The sequence below is a fragment of the Poromitra crassiceps genome, assembly GCF_964638095.1.
Source record: "Poromitra crassiceps genome assembly, chromosome: 14".
Lineage (NCBI taxonomy): Eukaryota > Metazoa > Chordata > Actinopteri > Beryciformes > Melamphaidae > Poromitra > Poromitra crassiceps.
Window position 1 is genome coordinate 26,394,293 of NC_139633.1, and position 15,005 is coordinate 26,409,297.

A 15,005-nucleotide genomic window follows, 5' to 3' on the forward strand; every position below is an offset into this window, starting at 1 on the left:
ACCCAATCAGATGCATCCATTTTGCTATGGCTATCAGCAGTGTTCAAATCACTGAGATTTCTGAACGAATCTGATGATTACGATGATCATTAGAATGTCATCGTCTCTACACTACACAGTGTACACGCCAGTCAGTCTTGAGCGCGAGCCACCAGTTTTGGGCGCCCTAAATGCAGAAGACGTGATTCTGGACCTGTTTCGCGAGCAGTCCCAATGCTACCGTGCTGTTTTCATAGTGCGGTGTGCAAAACGAACATTTGAATTCACTCACTTTATTTACTCGGTGTACATTTAAAAGTACTCAAGTAGAATATCGATTATTAAAATGACACAAGAGTAAAAGTATATCATTATAAAAAATACTTAAAGGAACACTCCGCCCATTTTCAACCAGCTTTGTATCATTAGAACATCAGTAGTATATCAGAAAACTGTTAATGGTTTTGAAGTCTGTCATTTAATTTGACAGTTATTGAGTGTTAAAGTGTGGACCAGTGACATCACTGGTCCACACTAACTCAAATGAATAACTCATTAACTCAAATCAACTCTCAATAACTGTCAAACTATTCATCATTCATCTAGTTTGACAGTTTTCTGATATACTACTGATGTTCTAATGATACAAAGCTGGTTGAAAATGGGCAGAGTGTTCCTTTAAAAAGTACAAATCCTCAAAAGAGCTACTCAAATTCTTTTACTTCGAGTACTTCTACTTCGGTACTTCCCACCTCTGAAAAGCACTACAAACACGCAAAACTCAAACTGCCACAGATACACACATCAGGGCATCTAAGCACACACCCCCCATACCATATAATTGCACATATTCCAGCCCACGCGCACACAAAGGCACAAAGCAAACAAACAGCCGCGGCGGCGGCGGCGGCTACCGCACGAACGCCCACCGCTCCTCCATCACCCGGCCCCGCGCTTCTGCCACTGCTCAGCGCGCGGTAAGGTCGAAGCAGAACAGTGTGTACTCAGAGAACGGCGGAAAACATATGGGAACTGCGATGCATTATCCGATTGGACGGGGACATCTCTTCTGGGCCTCCTCTCTCTCTCTCTCTCTCTCTCTCTCTCTCTCTCTCTCTCTCTCAGCCTCTCTCTCTCTGTGTCTCTCACTCTCTCTCTCTCTCTACACAGGTAGAGTAGTATTGATGGCCAATCCCCAGCGGTGGTTCGGGGCTGTCTGGGGTCGTGGCGACGCACTAACATCTGTCAAGGTGTTCTCCACAGCTCGTTATAAATCTGTCACAGCAAAGAGGACAGGGACATGAATAAGACATGGCGGCTGAAGGAAAGCATATGTTGTGTGTTCATGTGTACGTCTAACAGGCAGCTCGCTGAGTTATGTGTGGCATACGCGCAGGTGTTCTCCGCCATTTGTCATCATCATCATCATACGCGCGCGCTGTCGTATTGGAGAATCGATACGGGAGATAACTGTTTTTCAAAGCGCAAGTCAACAGGCATCAGACGAGTAAAAAGAAAATCGGCGGTGTATCCGCTCGCTGTCGTTGTCCCACAGTGCGCAACATCCACCAAACATCAACACTCGCTCTTGCCAGCTTTCATGCACGCTGGGTACAAGTCGCCTGATGGGGGGGAACCAACAGTCGACTAACAATCTGGGCGAGCATCAATTTGCAGATTTTAAATGTATCCGATTTTCAAATGTGTTTACTCACCATTTGTCCCCGGAGAGACACACAGGCAACCCAAACAACTGTCATGCCAACCCAGAAGCCGTTAGTCAATCTTTTCCCGCAATAGGCCTAAAATCATTCCCTCCGTCAAACGGCACCATGCCAAGTGTGAACAGACCAGAGCCGAGAACACTTTGAGATGTGCCCTCTGCTGGATGCCCATGGGCCAGCGTGCGGGGGTGTTCAAGTTTCAAGTTCAAGTTTATTTGCCATTTGCATTCAAATGTTGCATCAAAATGCATTGGAATTCTTGTTCACAAGCCACACCTCCACATGGTATAGAAAACAGAGGGTAGACAAGAAAAACAGAGAGCACACAACAAAACATTAAACAGGGTAAGACATGGATACATTCAGCATGCTGGCTCTGTAGTGATGACTACAGAGAGGCCCTATAGAGACACTGCATGAAATAGGCCACGCCCATCACGGGGGAAAGTGCTCCATTCACTCCCATTATACACCTACATACTACAGTTTCCTTGAATTAAACATAGCTAAAAGCTGTTGTGTGGTGGGCTGCGCAGACAACAAATGTAAAAAAATCGCCAATTAAAGTTTTTTTGTACTCCCGAGCAAAACAAGGAAGCCATTGAGAATTGGCGAGAAGAGAAATGTGGATCTAGCAGTCAAGGAAGTAAGTTGGAGTGTTCATCTTCCGTATATATGATCCTTGTGACCATGCATAGGAGAACGCCAGGATTGGGGGGGGCTTTGTTTTCCCCCGTTTTGGGCATGGTTTCTGAATGATGATGCGCTCCGCAGTGTCTCCATGTGACTACCACCATAGATCTTCTATTATATCTAGATGGGTGACCGCAGGCTGCGCCAATTCTAACAAATGGTAGGAGCAAGTCTCCAAAATGGTCACGTGGTCACCTCTCCCCTGACGTGTTGTGAGAGGACTGTGGCTGGTGACGCGGGGTTATAGTGCTGACCTAACAAGCTAACTTGAAATAGAGATGGTGAGTTCCCAAACTCCACACAAACCACACATATAAACACGAAGCTGCCCGTTGTTAGCTCAATACAGTTGAAGCTAAGATATTTCATTAAAAAAATAATTTTCTCTGCACAGATTTAGCTACTACATTAACGAACTTCAGCTTTAGCTTTAGCTAATCGCTCCCTGCTGACATGAGGTCCTGTTGCCAAATCTCACGAGAGTGTGTTGCTGAGATAGAGACAGGTCTTGAACAAGTTTAATTTTCTCCCGATCTGTCTGTCTGAAAAATGCCATTTTAGTGTCCGAATATTCGTCCGAAGATATGTGGCTTCGGAGAATGGGCCGAATAATTTACTTTAATGAACACGGAGGCGAAGGGATCTGTCATAATCTGAGATCACGTTGACTTCTCCCATTGACTCCGATAGACTCAGACCTGCCGAAAACCTCCTAAGGGCCTGTGTCCACCTAGCGTCTTTTTCCGACGTTAAACGCTGGAAGTACGCTGGGAAACGCTGATCTCGGCACACAATATAACAAGGAAGCAGTCTGAAACTAACGTTAGCTCAGTGCGGTAGTAGCTTGATAGCTGACAGCTAACATTAGCAAACAACACACATACAGTGATTTAGCTCAACACTCACCAGAAATATTAAGTGTCTAGCCAATCTGCTCCAACAATTGAGCCTTTCTGTCTCTGTTGCGATAGTTTTTTCATATGATTAGTTGCCAGAAAAGGTGCACCCAACACCAGCGTCTTTCTGAAAAGTTAAAATAATTTCAGCTGGAAGCGCTGGGAGTCGGGCGCACAAAAACACCAGAGCGCTCTGAAAATAGACGCTGGACGCAGCGTACTTTCTCTAGACGTCCGTGTGCGCCCGCATACGCTCTCCCCCCATTGGAAACAATTGAAAATAGACGCCGGAGCTGATGAAAAGACGCTAGGTGGACACAGGCCCTAAGTGGGCGTGTCCGTGGAAAGCCATGGGCAAAAAAAAACGCACGTGCCAAAACGAACAGGACGTGAGTTGAAGTTGGGCCGTCGTGCTTGAAATCCCATCGTCTTGGCTACCACTCTCTAATTAGCGCAATCCAGTCGTTCAATCTGTTGACATCACAGAGCGAACCTGCTCCGAATGTGCCGAGGGATTGGGGCCAGGAAAGCAGCGTCTCACTGTCTCTTCGTGTATTTATCTCCCAGACTCTGTAAGAACGTGTTCCACGCTTCAAAGAAAAGGCTGGCCTTGTTTATCCAAATTAAAAAAGATTACTTAAATCCCCGCTCGCAGTGACATTTAGCATGCGGCTGACGACTGCTTCTGAATACAGATCAGACTTGGCATTTAAGTGACTTGACATTCCTCTTCTCCTCGGAGTTAATCAAGGTAGCAAGCTGCCCGACTCTAAAGCTAAGACAAGTCTTTACCGGGGCCTTTCTTCTTCTGCTAGCTCTCCTAATGGGACACTTTGGAAGACGTGTCGGCGGCGGCGACTTTCCAAAAATGAGATATCTGCTGCTGCAGATGCCAAGGGCCAAGTGACACAGAGGTGTCCCGATGTAGCCGAGGAGAGCTACACGTGACGACTGGTGCTGCCGCCTGGGGGGTTTGAGCACAGAAAAGAAGGGACTGTTTTGCTGTGACAGGTGCTACTGAGCAGTCACCGGGCGGGGTGCTGACTCTGGCTCTTCCAAACGAAAGGGCCAAAGGAATAAATATCCTTTCATCTGTCTTCCAGACCCTGATGGTGCTATACAGGTCCCCGCAGGGCCTCCCCTGTGCCACTATAGGTGCCATTCAGTCACACCGCCCGAAGAGTGCAGGCCTGTATACTCCGCAAAACAGCACTGTCACTGACGTACGAGTCGAATGTCACTCAAAACAAATGACTCGCGTAGCAGAAAATAGCCGTATTGTTGCTATGCCTTTAAAAAAGCTCCGTCGGTAGATAACGACATGAGCTGCAGAGTTGGAAAAACATGCTGAGAGAAAAAATGGAATATGAACAACATAAATAGTCAGCAGGGGAATAAATAATAACCCACTATAGACCAAATCAGCGGGATGTTTACATTTACTTCCGGGTACCCCTGGGTCCACACATTATAATGGCGGTGAACGGCACAAACTGACGTGTTGAAGACAAAAACAGACAAAGAAGACAAAAATGGTTCGTCCGTGTTGTGTTGTTGTTTAATATCATTCATAACAACACTTTCACTAACGTTAGTGGAGACCAGACTAGCTTATTTACCTGTTGGACCAGACCAGAGTAGACTTGATGCTAAATTAAATTAACGTGGCGTCGGTAGCTCTGTCTGTAACGTTAACGAGTCTGCAAAAAAACAGCGAGTTTGACAGACAAACAAACGTTATTAGCTAGCTAACACTACATAAAACAAACACAGAAGAAAGGCTAGATACGTCGGACAAGCATGTTTACCAACCGTTTAACCATTTAAATTGAAAGTAGTCGGCCGAAAACAATGAGAGGGTTTGACAGCATTTATTTGACAACACGCACATTTAAACCTGCCGCCTTCCGTAAGTGGTACCCGGAAGTAAATTTGTTTACATGGTGACGTCACGGTGATTTGGTCTATACTGTACGACAGTATATCTCAGTATATCTCAACCCATCCCCCCCCCCCCCCCCCCCACACACACACACACACACAGAAAAGCACACACACACACACACACACACACACACACACACAGAAAAGCACACTCCACACAGTATCATATGCGCATCCTAGCATCATTTGGAAATCAGGCATGCTGCACTGCACCGAGCGCAGCAAATTCACAAACTGTCCCCCCGGTTCTGCAAAATGTACATGACTCCACTTATCCAGTTATCACGCAGTTATCTGTTATCAGAAGCTCAAACAAGGCAGGGCAGCACGAATAGCAAGCTAAGCTTCAACTTGTCAGGCTGCCAGGGGAGACATTTCTGTGTGTGTGTGTGTGTGTGTGTGTGTGTGTGTGTGTGTGTGTGTGTGTGTGTGTGTGTGTGTGTGTGTGTGTGTGTGTGTGTGTGTGTGCGTGCGTGCGTGCGTGCGTGCGCAAGTGTGTGCAACGGTATGTTAGCGTTATCATTGACTTTACGAAAAAAGGCGAATATATTCGACACTTATCTGCAGTATCAGTAATAGTGATGCCAAGGCGGCGGCAGGGGGCGGGGTTGTGGTGGGGGGTGTGGCTTTTTGCCCAAGATGGCCGAGCTTCTCAATTTGTAAGAATTAAATTCCACAAAGCAGTAGATCAAAAATGTCAGCGCATGATATCTTCTAACGTGCTAGTCTGAACATGACCTAGGCCAGTGATACTCAACTGGCGGTGCGCAGGAAAACCACGTCATCACCAACGTACGTATTTACTGACGCCCACGTCGTTACCATAGCAACCCATGCAGATAGGCTGTTTAGGTCTGGCCACACAGATCCGACTTGAGAATCAGATTTGTGGCAGTGCGGACACACTCCCAAATCAGATTTGGGAAACCAATCAACATAATGATGATTCATGACTTTATCAGCAAATCGGATTTGCCTGTAATGTGAACATGGCCTAAGTGTCCAAATGTTCATGTCATTCTGGCCAATACTTCTGTTATAGCATTTCAGTCTGGAATATGCAATATCTTTCAATAATCTATGATTTAGCTGCTAAATTGTCAAATACCGCCATCTGCTCGCTACCCAGGCACTTACTGTATGTATGTACCTAACCTAACTAACTATCCGGTGTGCACAACATTGTCAGACTAAACTCCGTCTGACACCCCAAAAACCTACAATCCGCTACAGAAAAATCTATATTGATTGTTTATTAACTGGCCCCTGGCCTTCTATCATTTCACGAAAGTGGCCCCCGGGCAAAGCAAGTTGAGTATCCCTGACCTAGGCCATGTTCAGACTAGGAGGCCAAAACTGATTTGTGAAATTTAGTGACCTATTAATGATTCTATCCAGATTGGTTTTATGAGTCTGGACGCTCCAAGTCTGATTTGTGTCACTTGTCCCAAACCACATATGGAGGTCTGGACACACAGATCCGACTTGAACACTTGCCCAAATCAGATTTGTGGCAGTGTGGACACACTCCCAAATCAGATTTGGGAAACCAATCAAGATAATGATGATGAATGACTTTAGCAGCAAATCGGATTTGCCTGTAATGTGAACATGGCCTTAGTGTCGTCGTTGTTGCTGTTGTTGTTGTTTAGCTGACTGCAAGGCACAACACTATATTGCAGTTCCGATCAAATTGCTCTAAGAAATACAACAAATTTTTTCACAATAAAATTGTTCTGAAATAAACCTTTGCCGTGAACCATGAACTACGCTTGCTGGACTGGTCCACATATACAGTAGCGCTATGCGTTTGGCTTAGCCGTACAATAGCCAGCGTGCTAAAAGACAGTCCTGCGAGGGGATGCTGATCGGTGGGCTTCACAGCGTAAAGGGGATTACATAGTGAAAGCTATACCTCTGCTGCAACCTCACTTAGCTGATGAAGGCACCAGCGGGCCCTTTATACAGCCCACTGAAGAGCTTATGACGGATTAAAATAACCATTGGGGTAATTAACAGGGGGGGGGGGGCCGGTAAAATGGCCTGATCATCCTCCTCCTGTGTCGAGCCGGCGAAACGGCATAAAAAAACACAAACAAATCCATTACCGAGATTTATGCAGAAGTATTAAAACGGCCCGGGACAATAATAGTGAAGGGCCGGCGTTCCATCACGTTTAGAGCACGGGGGAAGTAATGAGTTGTCATAATAAGTAGAGAATCTGGTGGAGGATATTACATTGCTCATATATACCAACACTTTCACAGGAGCCATTACTTCAACTTTTGAGATTGAACAAAGTGAGACACACACAACAAATGCACTGCAAGTTATTGAACATCTATGGGGCTTACAGGAATAGCGGGGGGGGGTGCTGACAATTAAATTCACCTTGACTTTACCTTGGCATGGGTTAGATGAAAATGGAGGGCCGATAGTGGTGTGGCGTGGAGAGAGAGAGGACACAGTTGGGACAAAGCACTCAACAAATTACTGCACGTTAGGGGACTAGAAAACACCAACCGTTAACCCTGGCCAGATGGCGACGTTCGCCGCAGCTTGTTAACTTCTGCATTCTACCTTTAGTTTGCGTTTTGCACAAGGACGGTGCGTTTCTCCTACGACAGTATCACCAAGTGATGAGTGATGACATCAAAATGAATGTCTTCATTCTGCTGTTATGTCAGGGAGGGGGGGAGGGGGGATACATCTTGAGTTACCAAGATCCTTACCCTCTGTTTGGAAATTGCCCCCCCATTAAGAATCTCTACAGTTGCTGTAGCCTCTATAAATAGAACAGCATCTGCCAATTGTGTGGGTCAGACAGTGTATCCAGACATCATTAAACGATAAGCGCGTGGGCGGACCGAATAGGTCCGTGTCGCTGTGTCGCACGCTGCCTGTGTGACACCCCGCTTAACGTATGTTCCACCGCCACCGCAAGGACACAGGCAGCCAAATAAGGACAAACATGACACCGCATCTACTCCCCTCACCAGCCTGCCAAGTTCTCCTCATCACCTTCCTCCTTACTTAGCTCTCCTCCTCCTCCTCCTCCTCCTCCTCCTCCTCCTCCTCCTCCTCCTCCTCCTCCTCCTCCTCCGTCCGCTCATGTTTATTCAGCGCTCTCTCCATCGTAATTCTCTCCACCTCCTCTCCTCCTCTTCCCCCAATGTTCAGCGTCGGGTCGGAGAAACTTCTTTAAAACTGGAGTTCACCAAACTACTAGCTACTACATCACGATGGAAAATAGGTCAACGACATCTTAACTAGCCTACTACTCTCTAAAAAGTTTTGGCTTGTCAAACTAAAAATACTTTCAAAAAGTAGTTCAACTAACATCCAAACTGCATCACGGGGAGATGATCACAAACTTGAGTGTGGAATCTCATATTGTTACACAGAGGTAGAACTGGGCTGACGCTGAGTAAAGTGTAGGCGTGTTTGATTTAGGGACTATAGGGCAGGGCGATCCTCACTGAGGCAGCCCGAGGAATCGAGGATGCTTTTTAAGGTGGTGAGGATAGGGAGCAATTGTTTGAGGAGGAATCAGGAAAACGCTAAATTTCTATGGGAATTCATATTATTCGATCCCAGACGTCTTGGTCACAAACCACAGATTATTTTACTCAAATAACTAGTTATGACCAATGAGCTGTAGCATTGTGCCATATTGTAAAGAAAGAAATGTCATGAGAATACTATGAATATTGTAACGGCACAGGTGAGGCTGGTGAGGCTGGTGAGGCTGGCTTTGAACCCGCGGTCTCCAACTTACAAGCCCAAGACGTTAACCATCCGACCAAAGGGACAATCCCTTTGGCCAAGGACCAATGTGCTCGCTTTATCCACCCAGACCCAGGATCGCTACACTATGTTGTTTGTAATTAACTACCTAAACTAAAATGACACAAGGTAGTTCACTACTGAAAACGAATGTAGTTAAACTACCACCCAACTACTGCAAATTGTGTTTAAACTAGTAATTGAACTACGTGCAGTTAACGACTCTCCAACAGACGAGGATTAGACTAATCATCATCCTTGTTGCTCTCCTCGCCCTCATATCATCTCATCTCTCATTCCCCTCACTCTCCCTTCACCCCCGCGTCGGCCTGTCCTCCCCCTCCTCCCTTCACCCCCGCGTCGGCCTGTCCTCCCCCTCCTCCCTTCACCCCCGCGTCGGCCTGTCCTCCCCCTCCTCCCTTCACCCCCGCGTCGGCCTGTCCTCCCCCTCCTCCCTTCACCCCTGCGTCGGCCTGTCCTCCCCCTCCTCCCTTCACCCCCGCGTCGGCCTGTCCTCCCCCTCCTCCCTTCACCCCCGCGTCGGCCTGTCCTCCCCTTGCCTTTGCCTCCGCTGATTCCCGCTCCCTCTTTGCCATGGCGAGGTAGCTGACTGCCAGTGATGTCACAGCGGGGCAGCGGCCAACAAAAGAGCACAGCAAAAGGTCAAACTCATCCCGGATGTCACTCAGTAAAGTCGCCACCCTCTCTTGCGTCTTGTGCAACCCAGAGTCCAGGGGCCACCCATCAGAGTCCAGGGGCCACCCATCGATCCTTTGTGGCATCGATTGCACAGTATAGCACCCCCTATTCCCAAATCACACCCTGTACTTCTCTGAATATCTGATCACCAGAGGAGCCTGCCTGGGAAACAGTGATTAAGCAAGTTGAATACCCAGTCGAAGGCTGACGAAAGGCAGCTCAATCACACAGGAGGAGAAAAGTTCGGAGTAAGTTGCAACGAGCGATCGGAGTTCTGCAATGAATCTCGAAGTCGCTCAATGTCAAATTCCCCGTTGCGTTTTTTTCTTCCCTCCGAGTTGTTCTTCTGCTCTGGTGCCTGTAATGGAGAGGCACACACTGTGTCAGCTGTCGTCGTGTCCTTCAGCTTCTCTTCAGGCATCAGCCGGTTATTATTGGGTAATACAGGAAGTATTGTCCTCAAAGGAAAATCAACTCAAAGAGCATCATGTTCAGTGGCGATGGTGTGTAACACTAACTAGAAGGTGTGTATGGAAACCAATCGATGTATGTTGTGCATACATTCAGGCGGTGTCTCGTCATAGATGCGTGGACAATGGGGTCAGCATGGGGGGGAAATCCTCCCGTTCTCCGCGTTCAGCATAGTTAGCATTTAGCTGCTAGCCCAGCCCAGGCAGGCAGGATCGGGGGGATTCGACCCCCGCAGTAAACGCACATCGTGTACCTGCTCTTGAATCCCCAATCCCGTAGTGTATGTACAGCCGCAGCACCTTCCGCTGGTGAGTCACCCCGTTGAGATATATATGGGGGGTCCCCCCCCCCCCCCCCCCCCCCCGCCGTCCTACTGACACAACGATACCGGAAAAACGTTTTGTGGGCGTTCCCACAAAGATCGACTGTATCTAGACTGCAACTGTGTATGTGCTACTGAACTACTTAAAACACTGCACAAATGGCAATTATTTTGACAGCGATTTGTTTTATTTGCTTAAATTCTCCGTGTGTACGGCTGGGAAGTAAGTGTCTTCCAGCTCTGCTTTGCACCATGCAAACCTCATCAGCCCTGAAGGTTACACGTGCGATGTGAATTGAAATGATGTGCACCGCAGGCACTGTAAAGCGCTCTATGGAAATGACATGGGACGATTCTAGCAAAAGACAGGACACATTGTCTGGGTGTAGTTGTCTCTTTGAATAGCAATGAGTCCTCAATGCCTTTTGTGCAACCGGGGACAAAAGCACAGGCGGGTGCATAAGTACAGGGGGACATCGACGGCTTCTGAAGGTCCCTTGGAACCTATTAAAGTCTTTGTGATTCATTTTAGCAGAAGATGTTTTAATCACAGTCAACATATGGGTCAGAACATCTTTCAACGACAGAGGGGCAAAAATAACCTTGTCAAAAAATAGATTCCGCGGCCAACTGCCTTTCTATTCCGTGTGGGCTTTTTCGATTCTGAAGACTTACGGAGAGGCGGACGAAACATAAAGGAGAAAGGTGACTGAGAAAGGTGCACGAAAGAGAAGCCCTTTAACCAGACACAAAAGTGAAACTCGCTGCCTTTTTCAGTCGCTGTACGATTGGGTGTTGGAGGAGCGATACTTGATCATCTTGAAAGGAGTTTCTCTCCTACAACATTATGATGATGTTTCGCTCCTGTGCTCTTCTAACTCAATGCTTCCACCTAGCTTTTCAGCCACAGAAGACAGCTCCCTCCGCACACAGAGAGAGGCACGGTTGCTTTACACACACACACACACACACACACACACACACACACACACACACACGCACGCACACACAGCCGTTCCCTTCACTCGCAGAGGGAGACGGATTATCATCATCGCCTGCTCCGACGTTCCCCCAGCCCATCACAGTGACGGAGAAACAATGTGAAATGAACAACGCACCAGCTCATAGGCGCAGACGATATCAATGCGTTGAAGACTTTTACCCAATAAATATTCGGCTTCACCGTGATCGTTAACCAGGGGGGGGGGGGGGGGGGGGGGGGTTAGCGACTCAGCAAAGAAGGTCGCGTCCCCGACGCGCCCTGCGGGGGCCCCCCCCGAGTAATGAAGTCAAACAGCGGGGCAATCGATAGCGAAAATGATTCCATCGAATAGCACTTACCTTCCTGGACCGCCTGGAAGGGGTTATTAGGCTCGATAAGTTTCACCGAGTGGGTGATTTTCTCACTCTGCAGAATGTCGTCGTTCAGACTCAGGTCTGAGATGGCGAGCTGGAAAATCTCGTCGTCCCTCGCGGCGTTCTCTTCAAATATGGCACCTGTGGAATACAGTGATCAAAAGTTACTCGCGGGGGGAATCGAAATGCCGAAGTGTGATTCAGATGCTAAATGTTCACCAGGGACGAATCTGTTGTTTCACCATAGGGGGGCTACTATGCTAATGTTATCAATGCCAATGCCAAAAACCTGTCGAGGTGATGGAAACATTGTCTGATTGTGCGCAAAATGGATTCATTCAAATTCAAATCTGGTCCTTGTGCGGTTGGTTTATTTATAAGTTGTGCAGCAACATGTACACAGTGAGCAGACTGCCTTGACATGGCTTCAGCACCATGGACAGTGACAAGGCTGGCAGGATGCTGTAGGCTGCTTGGTCTCTCCACTCGTTTCCCCCCAACAACTTCCAGCCGCATAAATGAGCCAATCTACAAAACAAATGGCTGTCATAGCTGTGAAAGGAGATCAGTGGCTCCACATCCAATAAAGAGTGTGCAGGCCTGTGGGAGGCATACAGTCTCTCTCTCTCTCTCTCTCTCTCTATCTCTCTCTCTCTCACACACACACACACACCCACACACACACACACACGCACACACACACACACACACACTATATATCTCTCTCCCTCTCTCTCTCTACCTCCCTCTCTCTCTCTCTCTCTCTCTCTCTCTCTCTCTCTCTCCCTCCATCTCGCTCTCTCTCTCTATCTCTCTCTCTCTCACACACACACACACACCCACGCACACACACACACACACTATCTATCTCTCTCCCTCTCTCTCTCTACCTCCCTCTCTCTCTCTCTCTCTCTCTCACTCTCTCCCTCCATCTCGCTCTCTCTCTCACTCTCTCTCACTCTCTCTCTCTCTCCCTCTCTCTCGCTCTCTCTCCCTCTCTCGCTCTCTCTCTCTCTCTCTCTCTCTCTCCCTCTCTCTCTCTCTCTCTCTCTCTCTCCCTCTCTGTATCAAAATGAACCCGGCTGCTATTAGGAGGCGTGTGTGTCATTGAAAGAGGTTTCTGGAAACAAGAAGTATAATTGGGGTGACCTAACGTTATTCGGGGCATCAGCCAATATTATCTGGACCGGGTCCCACCGCTGTATTAGCCAGTGATGGAGCACCTGCTGCTTGCCAGACTGTTGCAGTAAACTGCGAGTGTGCGGCAGCAGCAGGGGGACATTGTGACGGCTCTGGACACGGTCACATTGACATTTTTATTTTAAATCACCACGCCATTCGTTAGGCATAACGAAAATCCCACACGGAGCAAGGCAATTATTCAATGCATTCTCTCTCTCTCTCTCTCTCTCTCTGTGTGTGTGTGTGTGTGTGTGTGTGTGTGTGTGTGTGTGTGTGTGTGTGTGTGCGTGCGTGCGCACCCAAGGGAGGAAAGGAGAGGTGATCAATTTTATTTCAAATGAAAAGAGAATAGCTTAATGAGATTTCATTTAAGCATCAATAACGAGTCCAAAGGAACCCCACCCACCACCACCCGCCACCACCCAACACCCCCCCACGTCTGAAAAAGGCAATTGTGATTAGAAGTTTGGGTACAAAGGGGCTCTATGTGTTTTGCATCTGTAACGAACGAAGCCCCACTGACATTTCCTCTGTATGGTTATTTGACATTGCAGGCACGTTCCAGTGAAAGTTGAGGCTTGTCGGTTAAGGAGGGGGTGGGGGTGGGGGGGTAGCTTGGTCCAGAAAAACCTCATCCATTTGGCTCTTGGGCATTCAGCTTCAGCGGAAAAAAGGCTTTATAACGGCCACTGATGTTTTGAATACATATTAGAATTCACAGGCCAACAGTGTATGACTAACATAACCGCTTTAGACCCAGATGCCAAGGCGGTAGGCTATAAGAAAAGTGTAAGAAATGCCTGGCCAAATGTTAACGAAAAAATGAAACAGAAAATCTCTCGGGCATAGAGGTCAGGGCATGTGCATTCACTGAACTTTTTTTTTTTTAACTCGCTTGAGAGTCAAGTATAAACATTTAGGTGCAAACTGATTTTTTTTCCCCCCTATCCCGCCCTCTCAACAAAATCTAATGAACAACGCAGAATGCGCCAGCTGCAGTTTTAGCGCATCCCCGCGCACACGCTTTGCCTTTATACCGCAGATAATGTCATCATAGGACCCTTACCGATGTGTATGATGGAGTCCGCTCTGGCAGAATTGCATTGCAATATCCACAGGGAAAGGTAGATCAACAGCAACTCCATCTCTGGATTTCAGCGAAGCAGCTCATCCAAGCTCTGCTCGGCCGTTCTACTATCCAAATGGAGCAGCACACACACAAAAAGAAGATCAAAACCCACTGCGAATCGGAACCACCGTCTTAACAGAGCCTTAACAGGAAAGACAGAAGAAAGCCTAACCTAAAAAGTATCACCGATTATTTTGCCACGAAAAGGAACCCGATTGGGCAGGAAGGCGCGATCAAAAAGGACGACGGGGACACCGAGGTATGACTGGAGAAAAAAAAACAGGTAGCCCGGTGAGAGAGAGAGACCGGCGTTGTCTCTCTCACTCTCGCCTCTCTCCCTGCGCGCCAGTGTCTAAAAGCGTGGCAAGCAGCGAGAATGCGGAGGAGGGACACCCCTCTAGCTACACACGGAGAGACGCGCACACATAGACACTCCGGAGAAGGAAAAAAAACACACACTCCTTCCTTCAGTCCTATCTCGACCACGTGACTGCAGAGACTTCACGACTCGGCTGCCGTCCCGACAAGCCGGGGAGAAATGGGATTTGGTGAAGCCGGAGAAAGACGCTTGGAGAGCCGATAAAAAAAGAGAGAAAAAGGCCTACAACAGAGAGCGCAAATATCCTATGTATGCCTCACCCCGAAACGGATAGGTTTGAGTCATACGTAGGTCATGTAAACCCAATATCAGCCTACTTTTGGAGAAGTTGGTGTTTTTTTTTTAGGGAGGCATGGGAGCAGTGCGGTTGAGTCACATTTTCAACTACTTCAATCAATGGCACCGGAGCGGAGCACAGAGAACGGATTTTACGCACCATTATTCG

The 15,005-nt window shown here is 47.8% G+C and overlaps 1 protein-coding gene across 1 annotated transcript in view; it reads right to left on the reverse strand.

Moving 5' to 3' along the window:
* grid1a (glutamate receptor, ionotropic, delta 1a) overlaps positions 1 to 14,197 on the reverse strand; it is a gene marked incomplete at both ends in the record, with an annotated part of 379,231 nt that extends 365,034 nt beyond the window's left edge. Inside the window, 2 exons of the mRNA XM_083650562.1 lie at positions 11,856 to 12,011; positions 14,119 to 14,197. Coding sequence (XP_083506688.1) covers positions 11,856 to 12,011; positions 14,119 to 14,197 — 235 coding nt within the window. The remainder of the gene's footprint in view (positions 1 to 11,855; positions 12,012 to 14,118) is intronic.
* Positions 14,198 to 15,005: the final 808 nt, after the last annotated feature.